The 26,658-nt window shown below is 34.7% G+C and overlaps 2 protein-coding genes across 2 annotated transcripts in view; one reads left to right on the top strand and one right to left on the bottom strand.

Moving 5' to 3' along the window:
• LOC147065149 (dynein axonemal intermediate chain 7-like) overlaps positions 1 to 26,658 on the top strand; it is a 54,755-nt gene that overhangs the window by 14,677 nt on the left and 13,420 nt on the right. The gene's annotated exons all lie outside the window — the stretch shown is intronic.
• Positions 1,721 to 10,199, bottom strand: Toll-9 (toll-like receptor 9). The gene is made up of 6 exons (XM_085956324.1): positions 9,961 to 10,199; positions 7,191 to 7,417; positions 5,318 to 6,832; positions 3,058 to 3,194; positions 2,661 to 2,788; positions 1,721 to 2,154 (listed from the first exon to the last, which is right to left on the bottom strand). Exons 1-6 carry the CDS (start codon positions 10,197 to 10,199, stop codon positions 1,938 to 1,940), a joined length of 2,463 nt encoding a protein of 820 aa, XP_085812450.1. The 3' UTR covers positions 1,721 to 1,937.

The following is a 26,658-nucleotide window of genomic DNA, read 5'->3' as shown; positions in this document are numbered from 1 at the left end:
AATCACTTCATGGAAGACGTCAATCGATGCGTAATTGGTAGGTAGTCGATAATAAGCCATTTTCGTATCCAGACATAAAGTACACATATTTAAAGTTACAAAGCTATTAAATTATCATCCACATTTTCGAATTCATGTATGAAGACGTTTTCGGCTATATCGGTAAAAAACTAAACATAGAAACCAAATGGCTGTCTTGGCGAATGTCTTTCGGAAACAACTCTGAGGCTATCAACCATGGTTATCAACTTTACTATTCTAGCAAAGTCGCGGCAGCAGATTTGGCGCTATTTTACAACGTTTTTCTTAGGTCGTACTCTTATTTGTCCGGTGGTTGTTTGTTCGGTACAAATCTTGCAATCGATTTTTAACTAACTTCCCGATTAGTTAGACGTTTGAAACTTTTAGAATATATCAGAACACGATGCCAATGCATTTTTTAAATACTTAGCCATCTTTAAGTAGAATTGAATTCATTTTTAGTTAATTCTGTTTTGTATGAAAAGTTATTTCGATACCATTATTGGTTGCTAGGGGGTCCTAACAACCAAATTATTAAATAATATATACGTGCGTTACTATGGAAATCAATATGAAATGACATTTCATTATTCAGTATTTCTATCAAGTACAAATTTTTTTGATCGTTTAAGCTAGTCAAGTCAAGTTTATATGATTCAACAGAAAATTTAAAAACGTTGTACTTATATAAAAAGTTCTTTTTATCTTGTAATTATTTAAAACTTACTTTCTCACATTTCCAGAACTATTATTATTAACAATTTATTTAGGTACTGATCGGTTTCTAATTATTTCAATTAAACGCCGGCTAGACGCTCATGCTTTACGACAAGCTTACCTGCGCAAAACGGTTTGTATCGGGAAGCCCGTGTGTTTGGACGGGAAAACTGCAAACTGAAAATTGTTAGCAATCAGACTGTTTTATATCTGGTTTTTATATGTACCTGTTATAAAAAAAACTAATAAAAAACATAATGTATTAATAATAGTTTATTGCTGCGGTCACGGTCCCCGAAATATGTCTCCTATTTTTAACGGTTCGCAGATATAAAAAGGTTGGGAAACACCTGTCTAGACTACCGCGTTTAGGAAGGTCGCTCAATTATCTACATCAGTAGAACGGAGTAAGTTGACATATAAGCTGAAATAGGTATTAGGTCAGGGATGGCGAACCTATGGCACGCGAGATGATTTTGCATGGCACGCGAATGTATCATGTTGAAAAAAAAGAAATAGATATAATTTTAAAAATATTTTTTTTCACAAAAAGTTTTACAAATATGTACCTATCTAAATATATATTATAGAGGTAATATTAAAAATGAGTATTTTCTTCGGTTTTTAATAATATTTGTACTAATAATATATATCAATCAATGCGCATACAGAAACGACGAAATTCATGCATAAATGGCAGATCGCATTGTATAAAAAATAACAGGCAGATACTCTTTAAGAATAAGCATTATAATTAATTTAAATTTCATAGATTGGTCCTTAGGTTTTATGCGTCACACATAATAATATTATGGCATTGACCTCGTCAGGTGGCGGGGGAAGCCGCATCGCGGAGAGGATGCCTCATGTGATCCGAGTAATTTTGGCATCAATGTAAATAATTAGTTCTCAAGAATTCAATTACTTAACATTTTTGAACTTTTTTAATAGAATTTTTATAACGATTTTTTTCATTTTTTTCCTGATCGAACACTCGAAAAACTGCTCGGTACGTCAGACAGTCAAAAAATAATATTTGGGAAATTTTGGCACGCGTACGTAAAAAGGTTCGCCAACCCTATACTAGGTAGTAGTAAAATGACGAGTGACAGAAGCTGCTCTCGTCGCAAATATACTCCTACAGTCAATCTCTAAGTACCCATGTATATTTCATCTATATTATGTAAATCTACTGATGGTCACGCCATGCTCGATCCTCTCTCCAGCGTCGCGTTCTTCCCGTGCATAATTGATTTCTTGAGTCGTTTCCAGAACGCTGCTTTCTCGTCGCCCCCTTTCGGCCAGACGATGTAAGTCTTCGTCATCATCAGATAGTGCAAGGTGCTCGGTCTCCGTCTACGAGGAATGTCCTCGAGAAGCACCAGAATCAGCTGCTCGCGTCGAGTTTCTAGTAGCCTGCAAAATTTAAAAAAAATATATCTGGGAACTACTCCACTCTTGCCAGCTATACCAGTCATACCAAATTAATTTAGATATCGATATTTTACACTTATGTGAGGATGAATGTTGTTTTGTTATTAAGATAGGGTCTCGGTAGACTCCTCCCTGTTCAGTGTATTCTCACTATTTTTGACACTGTATTTTATATATTTTTTCTTGTTATTTTTTATCCCAATGTTATCTTGTGAACGTCTTGAATTATTATGTTGTACTACTGTTCATAATATATTAAAAAAATAAAATAATTGAAATGAATTACACGTTCGTCGGATAGGTATGTACCTATTTTTTCTTATATAAAGGGTCATAGAACAAAATAATAGTAAACATATTATAAATATCAAAATACATCTGTAACTCAAGGAATATGTAAGAAAGCTAAGGATTTAGACTGCGGATAGAATTTTTCTCCTACTTTCCTAACTCGCCTTACTGCAGAATGAATATTCTTTGCCTCCTACCTGTGTTGTGCAAGATGCATTTCAAATTGACACCACTGGCTTTGTAGAAACTGATTTGATACGACCATTAGCAGTGCTCGAGATCTGTCCATGCACGATATTATGTTCTCCAATATTGACAGCCCCACCTAAAAAATAAACAAATACCTATATATTAATCTCTGAAATGATGAATACCCCTTCACTTTTTGTCATTGCAGCGGTTCCCTAAAGCATGCACAAATATTCGATGATGTCAGAATATTTTGTCCAATATATTATGCAAGATCTTCACAATGCATATCTCAGGATAGGGATCGTGAGACTGGTTGACGTGCCTATTGATATTGTAATTCATATACTAAGACGGGGATTGCAATGAAAGTATCAGATAAATGAAAGAAATTGGATTAATTACCTGAAAGTCTCTCTCGTGTAGACACACGCTGATGGAAGCATTATGTTCAATTTCAGGAAGTAGTTCATCCAGAACCCAAGACCTGTCGTCCTCGCAATAGCTCACAAACACATCATATGTGTATTCATTATCATTTCCTGAAATAAAATATGCAATGATATTTGGTTTTTGTTTATATCTCTAAATGAACACACATTTTTTCTGTCATTGACGACTACTGAGGGCAGTTTTCGGAGTTCTGCTTGAGACACAAAATATCTAATACGTTTTTAGGCACAAATGGTGACCATTTAGAAATGCTGGTGGTCAATTATAGTGTCGAATAATAATTGTGACCGGCATGAATACAATTCCAACATATTGCAATAAAAAGTTTATTAGCAACGCTAAAAAAACTTTTCGGCACACTTAGAGCGGCGTTCGGAGTGACACTACTAAGGGAATATTTTATCTTTTGAAAATGGTCTCTGCAACGAGCTCGAAACGTCAAGGAAAGAAGGAGGCATAGCAGGCGGTAAAAATTCAAAAATCTATTATAACAGCAAACAACCGTTATAGTCTCAAATATTATTCAGAGCTTCACAAACTCATCTGTTGCGAAATTTATCAGAACTACAATTATTAATATTTAGAAGTGGGTTCTGTACATGAAGTTTTAAGGTACAAAAGTGCAATTGGATACGAATAGCATTTGCTAAATCCTTGAAATATGATCATATTACGTGAGCAGCTCAAGAAGAATAATTGGTCGATATCAGATCATATAATTTGCTTGAAGTGGAATTTAATGGAAAAAGTATTTCAGAATTGTGGATAAGGCGACAACAAGAATATCCGTATATTGAAAAAGAAACATTGGTACCCAACCATAATTCCCTTTGCGACAATAGCATTTTCGTTATTAGTCATAATAAAAAATAAACACAGGCCATGCCTTTCAACGAAGACTTTGGAAGATTCCCTATGAATTACCATATCTACCATTGAACCTTATAATATGTAAAAACATGCAAAATAACATCACTCTCGTCAAATTATTTTGTAGGTTTCACGTATAGTACTTTTGTCATATTTCATATTGTTTGAGATAAATACACAATATAAGTTATTGCCAGGTAAAGCTTATGATAACCAAAATAATTTATTTATCGACGGAGTGGGCCGGGGACTATTTTTTTCAAGTTTTGGGAGATACGGTATGAAAAAGTTTGGAAGCACAGTGACTAAATGGGCGTTCTTGGCTTATACTACTTTTAGCAAAAATATCAATATTTAATATATTATGTACCTACGTCATATTGTATATACGAAGTATATCAGTGGCGAAGAGTGGAGGTAGGCTATTAAGATCTGTCATAAATAGTGCACGCTAAACTTTGCCAGTCAAACGTATTTGTTTTCATTGCACTACGCATAACAGTCCTACGATGGCCAAGCATCTTACGCGTCGGTTTATAATATCGTACCCAGGTTCGAATCATGGGTCTGGCAAATACACATATTGTTTTTTAAATTGGTGTTTAGAGTCAGAGTATGGACCTAATAGGTTGAGCAAGTGGCTAACATCCATTTCTCGTAAAAACAAAAATCTGTTTATACAAAACCTCCACTCTGTGGAGGCCCATAATATTATGATCGTATTAGGATCGGTCATGATCTAATAAAAATAAATAATATACTGCAATGTGTAGATAGTCTTATGTTAGTATTTAAAATTCAATTAAACCTGCCCTACTACAAGTCATAGTCAAAAAATATTCGTTTATTTTTAAAATAGCTAAAATTTTGTCATTAAGCCATACATAATTTTAGATATTTTATAAGTAGAAGATTATTTTTTATCGATTATGGTATGGTTTAGGCAGGGCTTAATGAATTTAAAAAAATAATCAACACTGTAATATGTACCTATTCTTAATTCAACGAAAACTTAAATATAAGTATGGCTGAAAAATTGAGCACTATTTTTGTCAGATCGTCCATAGCATACCTAAACTCTTGTGGTTTGATTGGGCAGGGTTTAATATAATTTTACAGACTAGCACAAAGCTAGTACAAACAGCACCATCTGCAAGTTGTGTTCATAGTTCAATGAAAACAAATAAGAAAGACTGGTAAAGTTAAGTGTGCACTATTTATATCGAATCTTAACAGCCTACCTCCACCCCTCGCTACTGAAGTATGTGTATGTAGGTGTTGTTGTCTAGAAATTTATACATCTTTTCATTTCAATACCTATATACATTTTCAATTCGCTCACCTATATTGGTTCCTTCCTTTCCAAGAATACTTAGCATGGCAGCATTCTTCATCATCAGGAAAAAATACCTCACGTACCACCATTTCCAAGCTAAGACCAATAATCCAATGAAAACGCCACTGACGATTGCCAAAATCATAATTATCTCCGACGTCCTGGTCATCGGCTTATCTTCCGGTATTGCGTTCAATTCTAAACTCCCACACTCTTTGATGCTGTCGAAGGTTGAAGGCGTATTACTCTTGGAGTCGGTACACCTGTAGTTTTGTTCCGAATAGTCGAAAAGGCGAAATGTGAAGTTGGACACTTCTTCCGGTGTCGGTACGTCTGACGCATCGCCATCTCCAATGCCAGTCTGGTTATTTGGATACCAAATAGACGAAGAATATGTCCTCAGTTTTTTAAAATGCTCGTCTCCAGCATTATTCTTCCTCGATTTATGTGCGAAAGTCAGGAGTTGAATTGAACTATTTTGTATTAGCATACTGTAGTATTTGTAAGCGGTTTGAAAGCTTATTAAATGAAATGACTCATCCATTTTGTCGTCGTCTCTTTGAAAACTCCCGTTGTATATATTTGGTTTTTGATACCACACTGGATATTTTTCAACGTTTGTCTGATCGCCCTCATTCTCTATTACTCTGTTCATGACATGCTTCAATATGCAAGTACATACCAGACTGTTGGAAGCGAAGCTCAAGAACTTTATATTGTTCATATCGTGCACCATCTTCGCTGACAATAAACTCAGGCTATTCTTGCTTAAAAGTAACAGATCAAGATGAGGCATTTTGAGAAATATTTGTTTATTCCAACCTGTTATTCGGTTATCGGACAAGTCAAGTATTCTCAATGTCTGGAGGTTATCTAACATACAATCATCCAGGCTGATTATATCATTGTCGTTCAGAGCCAGGACTTCCAATTTTCTGAGATTCTTTAAGCTTTGGACACTCCGTATTCCCAATCGTTTAGCATATAAGATTAACAGCGTGTCTTCGATTCCTTTGAAAGCTTCAGAAGATAGATCTTCCAAAGCTATATTCCCAGAAATATCCAAATATTTGAGGCCGGTGTTTGAAAACATTCCTTTGCGAAGTGAAGGAAAACTGGTGTAGCACAAAGATAGGCGTTCCATGGCGTGATTTAGCTGGTCGAAAACGGTAACACACGTTTGTACGATCCTCGTGAAGGAAAAATCTAATGACTTTAATGCAACCAGCGGGACAAAGGTGCCTCGGAGTATAGTCATTCCTTCTATAATGAGCGATTCATTGAGACCAGTCTTCAGAATACTGTTTCTGCTTACGTCCAAATGAATTAGTTTTATTAGTCCGTTGAAGGCCAACGAATGTATTTGGAAGATGCTGTTGTGTGAAAGATAGAGCCTCTGCAGAGATGGGGCCGATGCGAATGTGTTGTCTTCCAATACCTCGATGGAGCAATTCCTCAGGTCCAGCTCTATCAGGCTCGATAAGTCAATCGAAGCTAAGTCGTCGGCCCATGTGGATCTCTCTAGAAGAAAACGTTAGGTATGTTTGTTTGAAATTGAATAATTTGTCAGACAAAATTAGATACCTAATTAAAATGCAATTAGTGATGGTAAATATTGGTTTTTACGTTACTATCAATAAATTCGATCAAAGCATCCATTGTGAATCATGATACACATCTTATGATAATTCGTATCAATAATTATTATCGTGATGTACCTACTGTTAAAATATAAAGTGAGTCGTATTTTCATTTGTACTAGCCAATAAATTCTTATTTTCCCATGCTTACTATACTTCAAATGCGCTGAACATGACTCGTGAGTATAAAACTAAAATATATCTAAATTATAAGTCTTTTATGGTCAATAAATACTAACCCGGGGAATAGAATAAAGAATCTCTCTCCGGAACGGTCTCTCTCCAGGAGGTCGCATTGATGATCAGAGTGTACGATGGTTTGACGCTACTCTTCGCTGCTTCTGCCAAGAATTGCTTCTTCCCAAAATAGTTTCCATATAGCGAAAGGTAATGCAGATGCTTCCAGGGTGCATCTTCGTTCCATGGTTCGCCCTCTTCGTGGATGTCTGTGGTCGCCAGTGGAATTCTGTCGAAATAAGCAGTTTATAATAATATTGGTTCTATCCACACCATGACACTCGCGAGCTGGCTTCGCCCCTCTATAATCTGAACTACATGTTCAAACCTTGCCGGAACAGCATGGCAGGAATGATCCATTGTTTTCTAATTCTACAATGCCATGTTAGATCAATTAGGTCGTCATCGCTATCATCATCATTGGCTCTATAAACCATAAAAAATTTCTTCATCCTGAACGATCCTCGCCCGGCACTTTCCAATTATTTTGGCTGAGCATAGTTTTCAAATGTCCTGTGGTGAAGTTTCGCAACCTCTGTCAGTCGTCTAAGTATTCTGTCACCTTCAGGATTTGCGCATTCTTACTGGTAGCTTCTCTATCATACTATCTGCGTGGTTGATACAACACAATCTTTACATTCTGTGTTGTTGATTTGTGTATCTACACTAAATCTGACTATTTTAACGAGCATTTTACTCTCTTCGGCGCAAATAATATATTAAAGATTTTTTTTTATTGCCAGATGGAGTCTCGTGTGGTTTCCTTATGAAAATCGGAGAAGCAAATTTCATTGTAAATTGTAAGTGATATTTTTCTACTAACTACAACACACAATGAATGCATTAGAAACTCTTCAAGATTTGTATGAAAATCTGTAGGCCAGAGGTCCTTTTCGTAACACTTTTTATTTTGAAGAGAAAAAATATACCTAAATGACAGATCGCATTGAATAAAAAATAGCAGGTAAATACCTTCAATAATAAGCAGTACGTTCAATGTAAATATATAATTACATACGTCGGTCCTTAGGCTATATGGTTCACATATAATATTATCGCACGGACCTCATCAGGCGGCGGGAGAAGCCGCGCCGCGAAATTCTAATTTTGATCAATTTATATTGCTTGAGACTACTGTAGCGAGAGAATGCCTCATCTGATCTGAGCAATTATGGTGTCAATTTGTGCGTAGAGAATCAAACCAAGTAATACAGTAACAAACAATTTCATTTCTACCCACAAAAATAGCTGTACCAAATAAGGAACAAAAACTTAGTGGTATCAAAATTGGTGGACCGAAATGTATGGCGTAATTTAAAAAAGTAATAAAGCTGTATGTACTATGTATACTATGTTTTGTGAGTGACATCTAGAATTTTTATAGAATTCTTAAAACTATTTTTTTTCTCCATGAAAACAGGCAGTCAAGAATAATATTTGGGAAATTTTTTAAAATTTGAAATTTACGTAAAAAGGTTCGCCAACCCTGGTATAGAAGATTTTCATCTACTTCTTTGGTTCGGCGTCTTCAACATTTCGTTGTGTTCATAAGGTATTTTCCGATTTATTTTATCTGAATCAGGTGCGCATAGAGTTGGGTATTTCCCGAGAAAATCTCAATCTCGAGATTCGGGATTTCCCGAAATGATGAAATTTTGAATTCTTGAGAATTCTCGAGATATCGGGAAATTTAAAAAAAAAACCTGTAAAAATCCTAAAATCAGTGTAAAAAGACAAATTCCAAAAAAATATGATTATTTTTAATTAATAAGAAGACGAACAAAATAGAAGTAGGAAGACTAAAATAATTGAAAACATTACTTATTAAAACGGAATTTCAAAAAACACAGACTGTCAATCGCTGCGTCTGACAATCGCGTACGCTTTTGAGACACAAAATTCCCTGATATTGCAAAAATTGCGCTCATTTTGAGTCGCGTTGGCTTAATTGTGTTAAATGCCCCGATCAGTCTTTGAACGTTTTATGATTTCTGTCCACTTTTTTCATATTGAAAATCGTTTTTTCAATTAATATTTGATAATAAAGAAATACCGAATCCCGTGAAAAGATTCTCGAGATCCGGGATTTCCCGAAATGTTAAAAATTTCAATTCTCGAGATTCGGGATGGAAAATCTCGAAAATTTCTCAAGAATTCCCGTCGGGAAATTACCGAAACCCAACTCAAGGTGCGCACACACACGAAGGAGGGAGGTTTCTTCGTCTGTGGATTTTTGTCAACGACATCAGTTGCTTTCAACTAATTAACGTCTTTCTAACAGCTGCAGTGCTCGAAATGGACTGGAGCGCAACGGAGCGCCGTTCCGGTTCGTGAAATCTATAAAGTTATAGCTCCGTCTCGTGGACAAAATAATTTTACCGTCTGAGCTAGATATGCCATATAACAAAAAATCGATCACACTCATGTTTATAAAATACACATAAAATTTGATAAATATGTTAATATCCTCAGAAAATTTTCGAGCGCTCCGGTTCGTAAACTTTTCCATTTCGAGCGCTGAACAGCTGTACGTATCATTTTATCCTGGTGTGCCATACTCTGGAGGTGTAGTAGGAAATACCTCTACATATTGCACCGGTCAGTTGGAAGACCACTTGGAAAAAGGGTTAAAAAATATCCATTTCTAGAAGCGGAGCTGCGGTGGCAAAAAGTCAATAAAAATATATTATATTATAGTATCTATTATTTTCTAAATATACCACCTCCAGATACTTTTTGCGCTAATCCTGATTTTAATAAACTCATTCTTACCTTGCTAAATTGTTCATCGCTAGGCTCATGTACCTTATCCCCCTGGGATCGACTATCGTTGGTTTTATAATATTTCCTTTCATATCCTGTTCCTCCTCGTCCGCGATCCACTCGTGGATGTCGTCCGACCGGGATCCAAGCCCTGGATCGGCTGCTCGCATCAGGACGTCGTGCTGCCATTGTTCGGCCACTATCGCAAAGATCTGCGCGATCTCGTCTGGCCGGCCCGATAGGTCCATGCTTATCTTGTGATCTGAAATTATTATTTTTTATTATTGAAACGTAAATACCTAGGTAGGTACATAGTAAAAGCGACCAAAATTATATCATTATCCTTTCCCAGACACACACAAGAATGTCAATTATAACAACTATTCACAAAACAGTAATTATTGTCGTTATACTGTATATCTATTGTATTTTAAAAAAAAAGGTAGAATAACACTGATTCTGCTATTTGGATAATAAATATTTATTCCTTACACCCTCTACTCTCAAATTCAAACATAGTTTAGATATCTACTGTTATCAGCCAAAATCACAAGTCTTCTGCTAGTACCAGAGCACCTTTAGCACTCTATAAGTAACTTCCATAATTATTAAAATTGATTTTTGTTATATTAACTTACTATAAACATCTTGATGAAAATGATCTAATTATTTGAACTTTTTTTTAAATATTTTTTATTTGCCGAGTTCAACAATTTTGAGCGTCATGTCGATAATTTTTTTCTATTTTATATTATGTTAAAGTTAAAAAAAAACGCCATTGATTTTGGAGAGAAATTTTTTTTTAAAAATTCTCGACTTAGCTTTCGACGATTTTTAGGACCCTAGCTGGATTTATACATATAGGCCCAATAGATATTGGCCTCTGCATGTATTTGAAGATTACTTGGTCGTCCTAATTAAAGTCAAACTGTCAAGCTGATAGCATAATGTCATGTCATGATTTTCATTTTTTTTCGATAGATATATTTGGATTTAACAGGATATAAATCATAGTTGACTAAGTGTCTTGAACATTTTTTCAAAACAATTTTAAACCATTTCTTTTATTCAACGAATAATTCACAAGTTTTGAGAATGTAACATTCCATATATTGAACATACATAACTTGAAAACACCTCAGATATATTACCCACTACACAAAAAAAAATCAAATGTGATTTGTGGTGTTTTCAAGTTATGTATGTTCAATATAATATGGAATATTACACTCTCAAATCTTATGAATTATTCGTTGAATAAAAGAAACGGTTTATTAAAAATTGTTAGCAAGTTCAAGTAGACCTTATAACTAAATACTTGGTGAGAGCCGGACGTCGGTTAGTAATGAAGGTAATTAATATTCCTTGATTTAAAAATACAACCAATAGTAAATAATAACGCGATTCGTGTAGGACGTACATGTACAATTAAGTGGGAGGCTCGTAGTTTAATTGGTTAAAGCATATTGGCGCGATACCAGTGATCACTTGCTCAACCTATTAGGTCCATACCCTGACACACACAAATTGAAAAACAATATGTGTACTTGCCAGACCCAGGATTCGAACCTGGGACCCACGGCGTTATAGTCCAACGCTTAAGCCGCGCGGCCACCGTGGGTTTTTTCTAGTGGGTTTAAATTTAAATTTTATAAAGAAAGCACTTATCTAAAAATATATATAATATAAAAGTAGATAACGATTCTTACTTAGTCTTTTATTAAGCGTCCCATTTGCGGAGACCCAGGTCTGAATATCCTCAAATCTCCCCGTGAGACACTCATCCGTATTAAAATCATCCCTCTGCACGGAGGAGTCTACGAATAAAAGAGTTATCACCACAGCCAGCTGTATCGGAAACATTGTAAAACACTTTCACTTAGATGATATTGTTAATTTATAAGCAAAAAAACTAACTCATTATCACAGTGTCTTTTTAAAATATAAAACTCCCCACAGCACTGTAATTTAATTAGGTATTATATAAATTTATTGTTTTTATAGCCCTTATTGTCACTCATGATCACTTTTTTGTGTAAGGGTGTACTTATATTATTATTATTATAACCTATTAATTTTATTTCTTTATAAACGGTCACTGGGTATTTTGCGCGCGAATTTCCCGCGCACATCCATTTTGTTTGGGCAATTTCCGCTCTTGGCAAGATGGCCGATGTAAAACAGCTGTCTGTAACAAAGTTCACGCAGATATTATACTATCAGAGCGATTGTGTAATATAATGATGCATCAGCGTTTGTGATTTTTCTCGTCTGAAAATATAGATAAAACAATGGTTATTATTTTTTATATTATTTGCAAAATGATTGATTATAACGATAATTCAAAACATTTAAAGTACGTAGGTAGGTACCTACATTGATTGTAGGAGTCTTATGGTTGTGTTATATATATAAGATTACAGATAACAGCGATAAATAAATTTGTATATGTAGCTTGTTAATAAAGTGCGTATCTCCCTAAGTAGCGGATTAATCAGTGGATTAATCGGAGGCGGTTTTGCTTCAAGCGCAGAAGGCGCTGGGCTCGAAATGGACCGGAACGTACCGGAGCGCCGTTCCGGTTTATGAAATCCACAAAATCATCACTCCGTCTTAAATAATTTGACCATCTGCACATCTATTCTATACACAATGCTGCTATCGGCGACTATCGAGGGTATTTTATCATATTTATGTATTGAGGCGGTTAACCGTCTGAATTGTCAAAAATTGCTATATTTTTACAGCACCTCTCTTGACTGTGTTAACTTTTAGAGCGAGATAGACAGTTTTGACCGTTTAGACGGCTAACTTATTGTAACAATTATAATACCTCAATACATAAATATGATAAACTACCCTCGATAGCCGCCGATAGCAGCCTTGTATATAGAATAGTTACGCTGAACTAGATAATCCTTATAATAACAAATCTAACACATTTGTTTTTTTATAAAATATACATAAAATTAGATAACTATGTTAATATTTTCGGCAAATTATTGAACGATCGTCTTTGTCAAATTTTCCATTTCGAGCGCTGCCGATGAGTATTTTTGTTTTCATGCTGTGGTATTATAAATTATTGTAATGAATCCTTGCACCCAAACTTCATAGGGTACTGCATTTTTAACACTCAATGGCATCTTATCCAAACAAATTATTCGATTCCAAACCTGCCATAACAAATAAGACGTAATGCCTAAAAAAGATAAACACGTAGGGTATGTACGTCGTACGTATGTGTACACAAATGTGTTCAATTTAATTTCCATTCTAAGTTAGTTTGGTAGGAACATAGTTTTTTTTTTTTAAATATATCTATACTTCGGTGAAGTCGAAATCAATGTAGAGAGTTTTTTTAACTTTCCTCCCCTGTACGGTCAACTTTTCTGCCCAACATGAAAACTCAGTCCACCGGGTCGAGAGCTTTTCTTAATTCCTCTTCCCAAAGCACCTTGTTTTGTTGCGTTTAACTTTTGGCAATAATTGAATAATCTAAAATGTTTTCCAACCTTTTTACACATGCGGACCAGTAAAATTAAGAGAAATAATTCGAGGAACGTGAAAGCAGAAAATAACTGTTATTAATGCTTACGCGTCGACTTATAATGTCGTGGGTCCTGGGTTTGAATCCCGGGTCTGTATGTACTTAATTCGAAGCTAACCTAACTAAAGTGGCCCCGTTTTAAAGAATTTTAAAGATTAATTTTTCGATTCGATTCTAGATTGCACATTTTAAAGAAAATCGATGAAACTATTTTTATTAAATCAATTTACTAATGGTTGTTAAAAATTGAAAATAATCTTTATTTTCCTAGAAGTTTTGTTTATTTCAATTATTCGTATTTTTATCGGGGACAGAGACGGTTTTATTTACACTGAAAGATTTGGAGGTGAAGGTTGTGAAGGTCTTGTCAATGTGATAAATCACCACTAAATTTAAGAAATATAGCAATTATATCCCTATATTTAAATAAATCTATGGCTATTTTTTACACCTGCTTATATCTTTCATTGAAAACCATCGCTGGGCCCACAAACATCGTGATACGGTCCTGAGTCCTATTCCTACATTTATTTTGTCATCCACCAAAGCTGATTTAAATAATACAATGTCTATAAATCTAACTTGTGAATCTGTTGCACTAAGGTCCTGGGACCTGGTATTATTGATCATCTGATCTTCGATGTGATGATGAGTGATTGTGAGACAGCTGACGGTATTTCATTATGTCTTAATGCTTATAAAAATGCAGCTATAAATAATAATAATCACTGATAAAATGCTTATCATATTGACATAAAATTCTGATTTATTGCGTTATATTGAAATTCTGACGTCATGAAATCTTATGTCTGCTGTGACTGGGCTATCATATCCCCGTCGGGTAGCGATGCGACGGTATGTAGTGACGAAGGGTGGAGTTGGGCTGTTCAGATCCGACATAAATAGTGCACACTAAGCTTCGTCGGTCAAACGTATTTGTTTTCATTGAACTAAGACTACAGTGTGTAGATAGTGTTTGTTGGTTTTTAAAATTCAATTAAACCCTGCCTAATCCAAGCCATAATAAAAAACACTCGTTTATCTATAAAATATCTAAAATTATGCCATTAAACCATACATAATTTAAGATATTTCATAAATAGAAGATTTTTCTATCGATTATGATTTAAGCTGTGCACTATGTTTGCCGGATCGCCCATAGCATAGCTAAACTAGTATGGTTTGGTTTAGGGCTTAATTGAAATTTTAAAACTACGAGTAACTAGCACCATTTTGAAAATTGTATTCTTAGAACAATGAAAACAAATATGTATGAGTGACAAAGTTTAGTGTGCACCGTTTATGTCGAATCTTAACAGTCTAACTCCACCCCTCGCCGCTGTGGTATAGTGAGTGAGGCCAGTGGTCGGAAACCTATATGTTTAAGTAGGTATTGCATACTCTGCGTGCTACTGAAATCAAAGCCATAATAATACACACTCTAATATCAACGTAATAAAAATACAATTATAATTATTAAAAGTTAAACATTGGTGACTCCCATGCGGTTCAACTTTTGAAGCCAACACTTTAGTATTTGGTTCATAGTTTGAAGCAGGAACACAAAATTAATAGGAACTAGCTTACTCTACTGGGTGTGGTATAACAGACTAAATATCTCGAATTTGGAAAAATATGGGATAAACTTAAACACGTGTTAAAGAATATAATATATATTTGTCACGTTAATGTAACGTGCTTTCAATCTTTGGGAACACTCGACGCGGTTTTTTTTACTTGGGTTTTATGGCGGTCAGACCATAAATTACCCTGCTTCAGAGCTTTGGTCCATGGCGATGGCTTTTACATTTATCAGCGCTTGAAATGGAAAAGTTTATGAACCGGAGCGCTCGACAAAGGATTTCAAGTTATACACATTTATATTGTTTATAAAAAATCGATGTTTTTTAAAATAGATATAAAAAGTATTAAGAATATGAATTATTCAAAAATCTAAGCGGCGAAAATTTTAAAACTTAATAAACTAAATTTTAATAATAAATATAACTATAAAAATGATGTAATAATAACGTAACCTATGTAGGTACCAAATATGTGACCAATTCACTTTTTTTTTTTACAACTGTAAGTTTATCTTTAACTTAAAAAAAATCTTTTGAATGTTTTCAAATAGGTACATGTTTATTAATTAATACAGTTGAAATTATAAATTATCTAAAAGAATTCTCAAATTGTAAGCTTCGTATTTTTCCGCTAGGTTCTCTGTTGGCATATATGATCCTTTTTAAATGATTGTCTCATGAAAATATATCGATTTCTACAATAAACGTTTTAAGTACCGATAAATAATTCCCTACAAATTATCAGTTTTCGGTAAAAGCTACTATATATATATATTATAGTGTTAACTGTCAATTCATGGTGAAACTGCATTGTATTATTTGATTAATTATTTGTAATTAAATGAAACACAATTTTATAGTACTTATTCCGCTTGTAATTAAATTTTGTACCGGTTTCGTCCTCTACAAGGGGACATTATCAATGTCCATAATGTGGAGAATAAAGTGGAATAAGTACTACTTATAAAATTGTGTTTCATGTAATTACAAATTATTACTCAAATGCTACTATATTTTTATATCCACCAATAGGTATAAGTTGTCCGCAGAGTGAGGGCGCCACAAGCATTTGGCATATCATTCAATACTTTTTATCCTGTAATGAGCTTGGTTCTAAATTCGAACACTTGATGATGGTGGTATATATACCGCCATCTTGGAAAATAGTGACCGATTAAAAAATCAACCATAAAATTTAATAATGGTGCATGAGATGCACAGTGAATTAATAAGTGCATTGACCAAAGATGTTGGAAAAAATCCTCTTCTATAGAGATAGATGTGTGGAACCCAAATGTGTGAAATTTAAGCAAAAAAGGAACCTATGGTCTACACAGATTATGTTGACTGCACTGAAATCTTTGTGCAAAGCCGTTTAAAACTATGAAAATTCTATTATAATACCTATCAATGAACCGCGTATTGCAAAGAATGGACGCGGTGAGCACAGCAGTCTATAAATGTAATGTACTTAAAACATTTTATTGTCGAAAGAAGACTTCGGAAGCAGGGAGATAACAATGGATTTTGGAATTGATTAACACAATATCTGATCACGTGAAATTGTGGAATTGGAGACGAGAAATTATTTTTAAGAAATTAATAATTATGAAAAACGGTTTTTCGTGTCCTCCATCATTATTTATTATTACAACGTTTTTATTATGTCGTATTCTTATTTGTCCGGTGGTTGTTTATCCAGTACAAATCTTGCAATCGATTTTTAACCAACTTCCCGACTAGCTAGACATTTGAAACGTTTAGAATATATCAGAACACGATGCCAATGCATTTTTTTAATACGTTTAGCTATCTTTGAGTAGAATTGAATTCATTTTCAGTTAATTCTGTTTTGTATGAAAAGTTATTTCAGAAGAAATCCGTAATCCAATCCACTATTATTGGTTGCTAGGGGTCTAGGGTCCTAGCAACTAAATTATTAATATATACGTGCGTCACTATGGAAATCAATATGAAATGTCAAAATGACATTTCAGTATTATTTCTATCAAGTACATTTTTTTTGATCGTTTAAGCTAGTCAAGTCAAGTTTATATGATTCAACAAAAAATTTAAAAACGTAGTATATAAAAAGTTCTTTTTATCTTGTAATTATTTGGTAATTAAATACATTGTACGTATAGTAAGTAAGTTATAAAAAATAAATAATGGAGTAATCCGCTACGTCGGTTAGTAATTAAGGAATTAATTAATATCTACCTACCTTAATTTAATATACTAAAACCGATAGCCAACTATATAATGCACGTAACTAGTTAACTAGTTAAAATTGTCGTAATTAACTAAGTAGTTTAATTGAAAAAAGCATACTGGCGCGAATCCAGCAGATACAGGTTCAAGTCCCGTCGGGTGTCTTTTTACGATTTTTTCTAATGTTTATATGCATGATTTGTTTTCAAATTATGTCTATTAAATACATGGGGCCCTAATCATTGCTGCGTATAGGACCCCGACTGGTTAAATCCGTCCATATCCCTCAATTACTAATATCTACTTAAATTCTAAATAGTATGTACAATTAGAAACATAATACTTACGTATTTATTTTGTGTCCTTACACTATTTTAGAATAATAAATTCCTGAATATTCATGAATACATCCATCCATACAATTTCACATTTTCACGTTTTAAGCAGGATATTAAATTTATTGATGACTTCGATCTTGAAAACACTTAAGATAAAAACACACCCAAACAAAAATGGATCAATTATTTTAGAGATTCGATTCACTTTGATGAGGTACAATATTATTAGTTTTTAGGTATACATACAGCCTAGTTGTAAATCTTCACGAATAATATACTTAGGTACATAAACAGTTAACAAAAAATATAGAATAGGTAATTAATTGAATGTCGCGAAATGTTGTATACATTCACAATGGCGTTAATAGATATGTACGATTCGGTTGATTAATGATTGTGTATTATTTTTTGTATGTTACCTGTGTTGTTGTGAATTGGCTATTCGCAAAATTTGATGATAAGAAAACCCGTTATCTGTCGTACCGCGGTCCATTCAGATATACAAAATATCAGAAATTATTTTATATCAAATTATCTTATCCTATTAGGTAGGTGTATCTATTTGTTTTCTAATTATCCGCACGCAGACATAGCATATTATGGTATGGACTATGAAGGTGTATTTAAGGCATGTATTTTCAAAGTGAACTTATTCCACTTTTTTTCTTTTGGCAAAAGCGAAAAAACTGTTTACGGTGTTGATGTTACAAATGTTTTTTTTTGTATTGGAATAAGTTACTTTTGTAATTAATACCGATTTTGAAGTTGATTTTTACAACGTTTTTCTTAGGTCGTATTCTTATCTGTCCGGTACAAATCTTGCAATCGATTTTTAACTAACTTCCCGACCAGCTAGACATTTGAAACTTTTAGAATATATCAGAACACGATGCCAATGCATTTTTTTAATACTTTTAGCCATCTTTAAGTAGAATTGAATTCATTTTTAGTTAATTCTGTTTTGTATGAAAAGCTATTTCGATACCATTATTGGTTGCTAGGGGGTCCTAGTAACTAAATTATTAAATAATATATACGTGCATTATTATGGAAATCAATATGAAATGACATTTCATTATTCAGTATTTCTATCAAGTACATTATTTTTGATCGTTTAAGCTAGTCAAGTCAAGTTTTTATGAATCAACAGAAAATTTAAGAACGTTGTATATAAAAAGTTCTTTTTATCTTGTAAGTATTCTATTGGATTTAATGATATAAGGTTCTTCTATACAAAATATATTTGTTCAAAATCTTAACCTTTAAATTCTGGCATCCCTAACTCATTTTCGTTAAGTAGTGGAATAGGTTCACTTTGAAAATACAGCCCTCATTTACGATATTTTAGAGAAAACATGAAGGTGAAGGATAGTGGGAAGGCAAGGTGTATCCCTTTGCCATTTATTAATAATTGTCATGTGAATTTGTTACCTTTAATATTTTATTATAATATTTTCTTCACGGCCATCTTAAATTGACAAATGTCACAAAACTCTTTAATATTTGGAGTAATAATATACATATCTACAGAGCTCATATATGCACATATATGAAAATTTTCATCCACTAAAAAAAATCTTGCTCGTTTATCAGCGACACATTTTATTACGTCCTGCATATAAAACGCCTTTCTCATTAACGTCGCGCAATTTCTCTCTTCTTGGTCATTCCCTCATGGCTGCGCTGCAGATTCCCTCATCTGAGCGACCAAGATTTTACATCCCTCTCGATCTTCTGATTCTCTCAAGGTAAAGTGAGTGCTGCCCCAGTCAGTTCGTTCACTTGGTCGCTCCAGCGCGCCGACGCTCTTCCTCTGCTTCGCCTTCCCTGATGGCCGCCCAAAACCACCAGTCTATCCAGGTTATCCAGTCCTTGCCGAATAATTGTATAATATTAATGTTAATTATATTGTGACCGGTGGCATATATAATATTATATACACATTTTATTTTACCATGAACGATCCTAATAAGATCATATGGGCCTCCACAGAGTGCAGATTTTATTTTTACGAGAAATGGATGTCAGCCACTTGCTCAGCCTATTAGGTACATATTCTGACTCATACACAAAATTGAAAAACAATATGTGTACTTGTCAGCCCCAGGATTCAAACCTGGGATCCACGACGCTATAGATAGGCTGACGCTTAAGCCGCGCGGCCATGGTGGGTGATACATAATCTCTATATATATAAAAATCTCGTGTCACGATGTTTGTGGTCGAACTCCTCCGAAATGGCTCGACCGATTTTTATGATTTTTTTTATGTATATTTGTTAGGTATGAGAATAGGTCAACAAGTATATTTCATATCGCTAGGTGATTAGGGTATCTCTATCCAGAAAAATTTTCTTTTATTTTTTTGACCATTTTTTTTTTGTATTTTTTTTATTATTTGGCATAAAAATTACCTATAACCCCAAATTTTTACCCTCCTACCCCCACCCTCCCATTTTTTAATCGCGATTTTATTATTTTTGTATGAACAAATTTAACCGTCGTTCGTATTTAAAACAGAACGAAATAATTTATGTTGTTGAATGACAGATGGCGCTACGTTCGAGACGAATTCAAGAGAAGCGTCGCGTCATTTCGACATTTCATCCGGCATATCACAACGCAGTGCGTGCAAAATTTTGTACGATTTATTTTAATTTATCTATTTTTATGTGCGTGTATTACAGTGCACAATGCCAGCAAGACGCAAGGAAGGCCATTTGGGCCGTCGAACGAATAAAGCAACAACCATGCGAAATAGTAGAGCAGAAAGAACAGACGAACAAATCCAACAAGATAACAAAAATGTGCGTGTAAGCATGTCGCAATTGCGTGCATCTCAATCACAAGAGGCACGAGCTGAACGAAATCAACAACGACAATTGGAACAGAGCCAAGCGCGCCGGTTCGTAGTTAACACACGCAGAGAAAATGACCGACAACGCCAACAAGTACATCGAACATTTACATCCGCTTCGTTCCTTCGTCTCGCATTCGAGTACGAGCCAGATATTGAATATTCCGCTCATCCAAAAGTGCTGATTGGTGCTATGGACAAAGAATGTCCCCATTGTCATGCGGTCAAATTCAAACATGAGTCAGCCGGGATGTGTTGCGCATCAGGAAAAGTGCAACTACCAGAAATTGAGATACCACCAGAACCATTGAACGGCTTGCTCATCGGCACGGTTCCAGATTCAAACCTGTTCCTGAAGTCTATTCGCACATTCAATTCATGCTTCCAAATGACTTCGTCCGGAGCAACAGAAATAGTTCACAATACTGCGGCAAATGGTCAACAATTCCATTCTACGTTCAAAATAAAAGGCCAAGTATACCACAAAGTAGGCTCATTGCTGCCAATGCCAAACGAACCACATACATTTTTACAAATCTACTTCATGGGCGCGGTGGCGGTGAGGACATAAATCATGTGGATGCACGTTGCGGCTACAATAGCCTCAACTCGCCTAATGCCAGGCGCATCGTCGGCGAACTGGACGCCCTGTTGAATGAGCACAATGAATTATTGAAATTCTTCAAAGCACACATGCACGAATTGTAAAGAGACAATCACGCTATTGTCATCAATCCTGATAAAACACCAGCTGGAGAGCACGTACGTCGATTCAATGCGACTGTTGTTGACGACATTGCTGGAATCATGGTTGGCGACCGCACATCGATGCGAGAAATCGTGATTCGAATAAGAAACAATAATCTGTAGTTCATCGCTGACACACACCGTTCATAGGAAGCTCTCCAATATCCGCTAATTTTCTGGAAGGGACAAGACGGATATTGCATAAACATTAAACAACGAGATCCTGTCACAGGTAATTCATTCATTATGAACATCATTACTCATTTTGAATTGAGAAAATGAATTGTTGATGTTTTTTTGTTTTCATCGGCGGTCATCGTCTACAGCGCTCTATTCCTCTTTCTGTTATAGATCCCATCCCCACACACTTACGATACATTCGTTATTTTTTATTTAACAACCAAAATATTCACTAGAAATAATTTATATGGCAGAACAACGTGTGCCGGGTCAGCTAGTATATTATATAAATCAAGAAGGATGCCAAAACAAATTCGAAAGGTGGCTCGTAGCTGCGTTTTGGTTCAGCCGTCCGTTGATGAATAGTCGTATTCCTAACTTTAACATGAATGTAAAGCTACTAGGAGCTAAAACTAATCTAACAAAAATTTAAACAAAAAGTACTCACGGGTCACTCTTCAGCTGATCGAAGGAGACTTATGTGGAGTCTGGACGGGCTTTGATGTCGTATGGACTTATGCCATCACTGCATGTTGAGGCTAGGTATGCATACCTACAGTAATTTTTACCCACACAGGCATGCGACTGCTTAATATGCAAACCGGCTAACTCCATTTGGGCAAATTGTTCATGGGGGCGAAAATACCAAGTGGAATTACTTGGATTTTTTTTTATAAATAAGCTGCACTATGAATTCATACACTATTTTAGCTTCCCTTTTATATATAAATAAAATTTATATAAAGAGCGGAGTTGTTCCATTTACGGATTTACGATATTCGAAATTTGGCACGTGCAGTTGGCTGTCTTGTGTGAAGAACGATAACGCATTTATTTAGGATATGTTTAAGAGTTTTTGAGAAGTTGTGTGACCATAGAAAACATGCTTTATAACAAAATGCCATGAAAATCTTATTTTTGGTCAAACGTGGAGTTAGATGGTTTGCAGATTAAGCAGTCAAATGATATCTTTACATGCGCCATCTTTATATACTATCAATTCGATTTACTTAATAATATGCAGGAATGACACGTTTATCTCATTTACTCAATGAGACATCGAATTACAAAAAATCGATAAATCCACAATTGAATATTAGGGGTGGTAAATGACGTTTTTGTGCATCTAGCCGTCTAGCCGTCTAGCGTAAACTGGTTAGGTTAGGATTTCATTATTGAATTCATGAATTTTGCCAAAATCGGCTATGGAAATTGACGCAGTTCTCGGCTTTAGTGATATTGAAAACTACAATTTAAATAGATACTGTAAAATTTAGCGTAAGATGACTTCTGATCTAATGTGTGGTTACTTGTAAGCATTACTATATTTCGAAATATATCTTAGGTAGTGGGTACCTAATTACATACGTAACACAGCTCATCAACGGTAAATTTATTATCACTTATTAGTTATAAAAAAGATAATGGTGATATTGAGAATTGAGATTAGATAATAATGTAGTAGGTACCTAAGTAAATAAGTACATATCTACCTACATATTGTTATTTTGTGCAATCTTCAATCATAATAATCCAGACGAGATAATTAAATGATGTAGGTGGTACCTACATACCTACGAAATAATATAATATGTAGGTACCCTCGTACCAGGGCCGCGCCGCGCCAGGCATAGTTGCCGTCCGGGTGTTAGCCCAAAATTTCCACCCCCCTCACAAATTTAGAGGAAATATGAAAGAAATCAAAGACATTTTGAAATAATTATTTTATTCTCGTTAAAAAATAACAGCATTACATTCTGTATTATAGCGTGAAGCGATTTGAAATGATCGATATCGACGGAGCACAAATTATAAAAATATATATAATTATTCAATGTCGACATCGACGACAATTGGGCCGCAGGCGTCTTTTTACTAATTGTGGCGACTCTGTTCATTTTCTGAAGCCCTTTATCCATACAAAAAATAGTTTCTATAAAAACGTTTTATATTATGCTATGGTCATGGCCCCCGCATCCTGAAGCGGGGCCCCCAGGCCAAGATCGTTGGCGGGCCCCCCTATCTAAAACTAAGGTTAACGACAGTGTGATGCTTTACACTGCAGTGTTTCCCAAATGTTGTTCTGCGAGGTAAAAATTAGTAAGTGTATTCAGTGTATTGTTGAGTACCTACATAATCTACTCGAAGATTTAATATCGACAAACTATAATAAAAATTGTATTGCACAACCAAATATTTTAAACTTTTAATAATCTTGAAGTAAACTTGCGCCGCAGGCGACTTTTTTAAATATTATAGCGAATTTTGATGCGTGTATATAGTATAGTACGCGGACCAAAATTATAAGTAGGATACTATACTTATACACAGTGGCGACTGGCGGCTCTAGCATCTTTTAGTAAGTGAGGTCAGATGGCGTGAAATATCTAATAAGTACCTACCTAATCAATATTAATCAAAGCGTAGAAAACATATCTGTTGTAGCTATTACTTCATCTTCATATGCCTCCTGTGTTCGAAAGAATCTTATTGCTACAAGGAAAACAAAATAGTCTTTTCAAGGATTTACTCGCCGTCAACCATGTTTTTTTGTAAACCGTTCGGAGTTAAATGCTTTTTTTGTTTTGATTAGTTCATACACAATAACTAAATCAATAGGTTGGTGAGGTCCTAATCGTTTCACTTCTAGTTTGTCTTCAAATGTCAATGTACTGTACTTATATTTCAATAAATAAACCACCTCATTTATCATAATACCTAATTATTATTTATCTAAATTATTTTACTAACGCGAAATTCAACTAGCCACAACTAGTACTATACAATTAATATTTAGGTAATACAAATTAATATTGATTTAATTAACTGAAATATTACATAGCCTTTGTTATTATTATTCAAGATAATTATTATAAATTATTATAGTATATATTAACAAATTTATTTTAAAACTTAAGGATATAGAAATAGATAACATATTTGAGTACTTACTGGCAAACTAACTAATAAGCTAAACCGGTAGGTCATCGGACATGAATTTACAGCCGACCGACAAGATAACTTCATAATACGAGTATATTAGTTATAATAATAATACGCCCACTTTTAACTACTCACACTTATGCAGGACCAGGTATTTGCTACGGTGTTCCTGGTCCAGCATCGGTACATGTGGGTAAAATGTGCATCGCACGTGCAAAGCGGCCTACAGACGTACGTATTATTCAGCTTCATTATGAATTTTAAAAATCATAACTGGCAATCGCATATAGCATCTCACAATATAAACATTGCTTTGATTTTAAAGGGGCCACCTAATTTGGACCCCAGAAGTATCGTTGTATAAATGTAATATATAGGTAGAGCCAAAAGTCACAGGATGGGCAAACGGTTCAAATAAAATATATTATACTTAATTAACTTATACAAAATCAATGTATTGTGGTAAGCACATATAACATGAATATTCAAATAAATATTGACTACAGAATGATGAGGGGACCGGGGTCTGTCTCTTTGGTACCTTAAGGAAGAGCCGCCCCTGCTTATACAGTTGGCAACATTGCACCAGACCAGTGTTGTTATCATTTTGTGACCAAATTATAATACAAGGGCCCAAAAAGTATAGTATTTTTCTCATGTTTGGTCACATTTTTTACCTCCTACTATACATTTTTTCAACAGCGAACCTGAAAAACTGTTTTGTTTCGAGGACTGTTTTTTACCTCACAAACCTTTTTTTCTCTCGGTTCGACAAATTTTCCTCTATTTTTTTAAACTTTTATCCGATATTCAAAAGTATAGAATTTTGGGCGTACTATACCATTTTTATATCGGATATAGTATGCGCACCAAAATTATAGTACAAATACTATAATTATACTACAGTTGGCTACACTGCCAGACATGTCAGAGACTTCCCGACAGACAGGGATATGAGTTATAATGTTAAAATTATTTATATAATGCACCTTTTGTTAAGTTATTTTTCTTTCTCGGCATGCATTATCTCAAATGGGGTTAATTATCAAAACAAACACCTGAAACCTAATGTCATAAACACCACCGCAAAGTAACGCTTTTTGTCTATTTTTGTGCGTATTTTTATTGTTTTTGCAATTTGAGCTTTGAATGAAACACAATTGATTTACTTACTAATATATTGTATTTTGTCAAAAAAAATAGACAAGAGTGCGTACTGCGTATAGACAGCGATAAAGATTGTAAATCACAAGAGCCGAAATAAGTAGGTATGATGAAAGGAATAATTGTAATGTGCCTAATAAAATAATTCATTTTAGTTGCATGACAAAATTAAGGTCAATATTTTATAAAGTCTCTTTTTCTTTTCTGTTCATCTCATTTAGCTGGTCGCTACACCGGGCCCCCCTAAGCCCGGGCCCCCAGGCTAGAGCCCTATCAGCCCCCCCCCCTTGTGGGGGCCATGCCTATGGTACCTACTGATATATCCTATGAAGATTTTTAAGAATGTTTTTCGATATGCTTGTATACAAATGCGATAGATTGAATCTCTGATTTTCCGCCGTTCAGCAGTAGGAAACGTACGAATACATTTCATATATTTCATAATAATATTCAATTTATGTAATTGAATAACGTATGTTTTTTTTAATAAAATCATTTTTATATAAATCTTGCTACCCTGAATTCTGCCGCCCATGTGTTTCGTTTCTCTGACACCCCCACTTAGCGCGTCTCTGCCTCGTGCTACAGAATACCTATTTGGTTTGATTCCTTGTTTTTATTCATATTTTATTATCTATATGTATACAAATATTACCTGGAATTTTGAACGAAAACACACATATCGGTAATAATAATATATTTCATCATTTCATCGTAAATTGAATATGAGTAACAACTAATTGATTAAAACCAAATGGCACCTTACAAAGACCTCAGAACATAATTCGATTGTGTCTGGTAGATACTGGGTACTGGGTGTGCGGTGATATGAATTTAATAATTATGAGGAGATAAGAAAACGGACCATGCAGCCTCTCGTCAGATATAAGGCAAAGAAGCGATGTTGAACCTGACTCAGTCTGTTCTCCGAAATGCCTCGGGAGAGTTTCAACCTGTGACAGTGGCGCACCCCAAGATTTAATATTGGGGGGGGGGCAAGGAGGAGAATGTAAATTAGTCCCATAGGCTCTTTTTCTTCTTCATATAATTATTTTTACATATTTTCACAATACACGGCGGTATATTTGTACAGTTTCTCCTAGTTTTTATTAAATTGGAGGCATAACGGCGGTAA

Source organism: Rhyacophila brunnea, unplaced genomic scaffold (genome assembly GCF_057557595.1).
Source record: "Rhyacophila brunnea isolate RB1 unplaced genomic scaffold, BYU_Rbru_1.0 scaffold_6, whole genome shotgun sequence".
In the NCBI taxonomy this organism is placed as follows: domain Eukaryota; kingdom Metazoa; phylum Arthropoda; class Insecta; order Trichoptera; family Rhyacophilidae; genus Rhyacophila; species Rhyacophila brunnea.
Note: the sequence above shows the minus strand (reverse complement) of the source record. Positions and strands in the feature narration are given on the sequence as shown.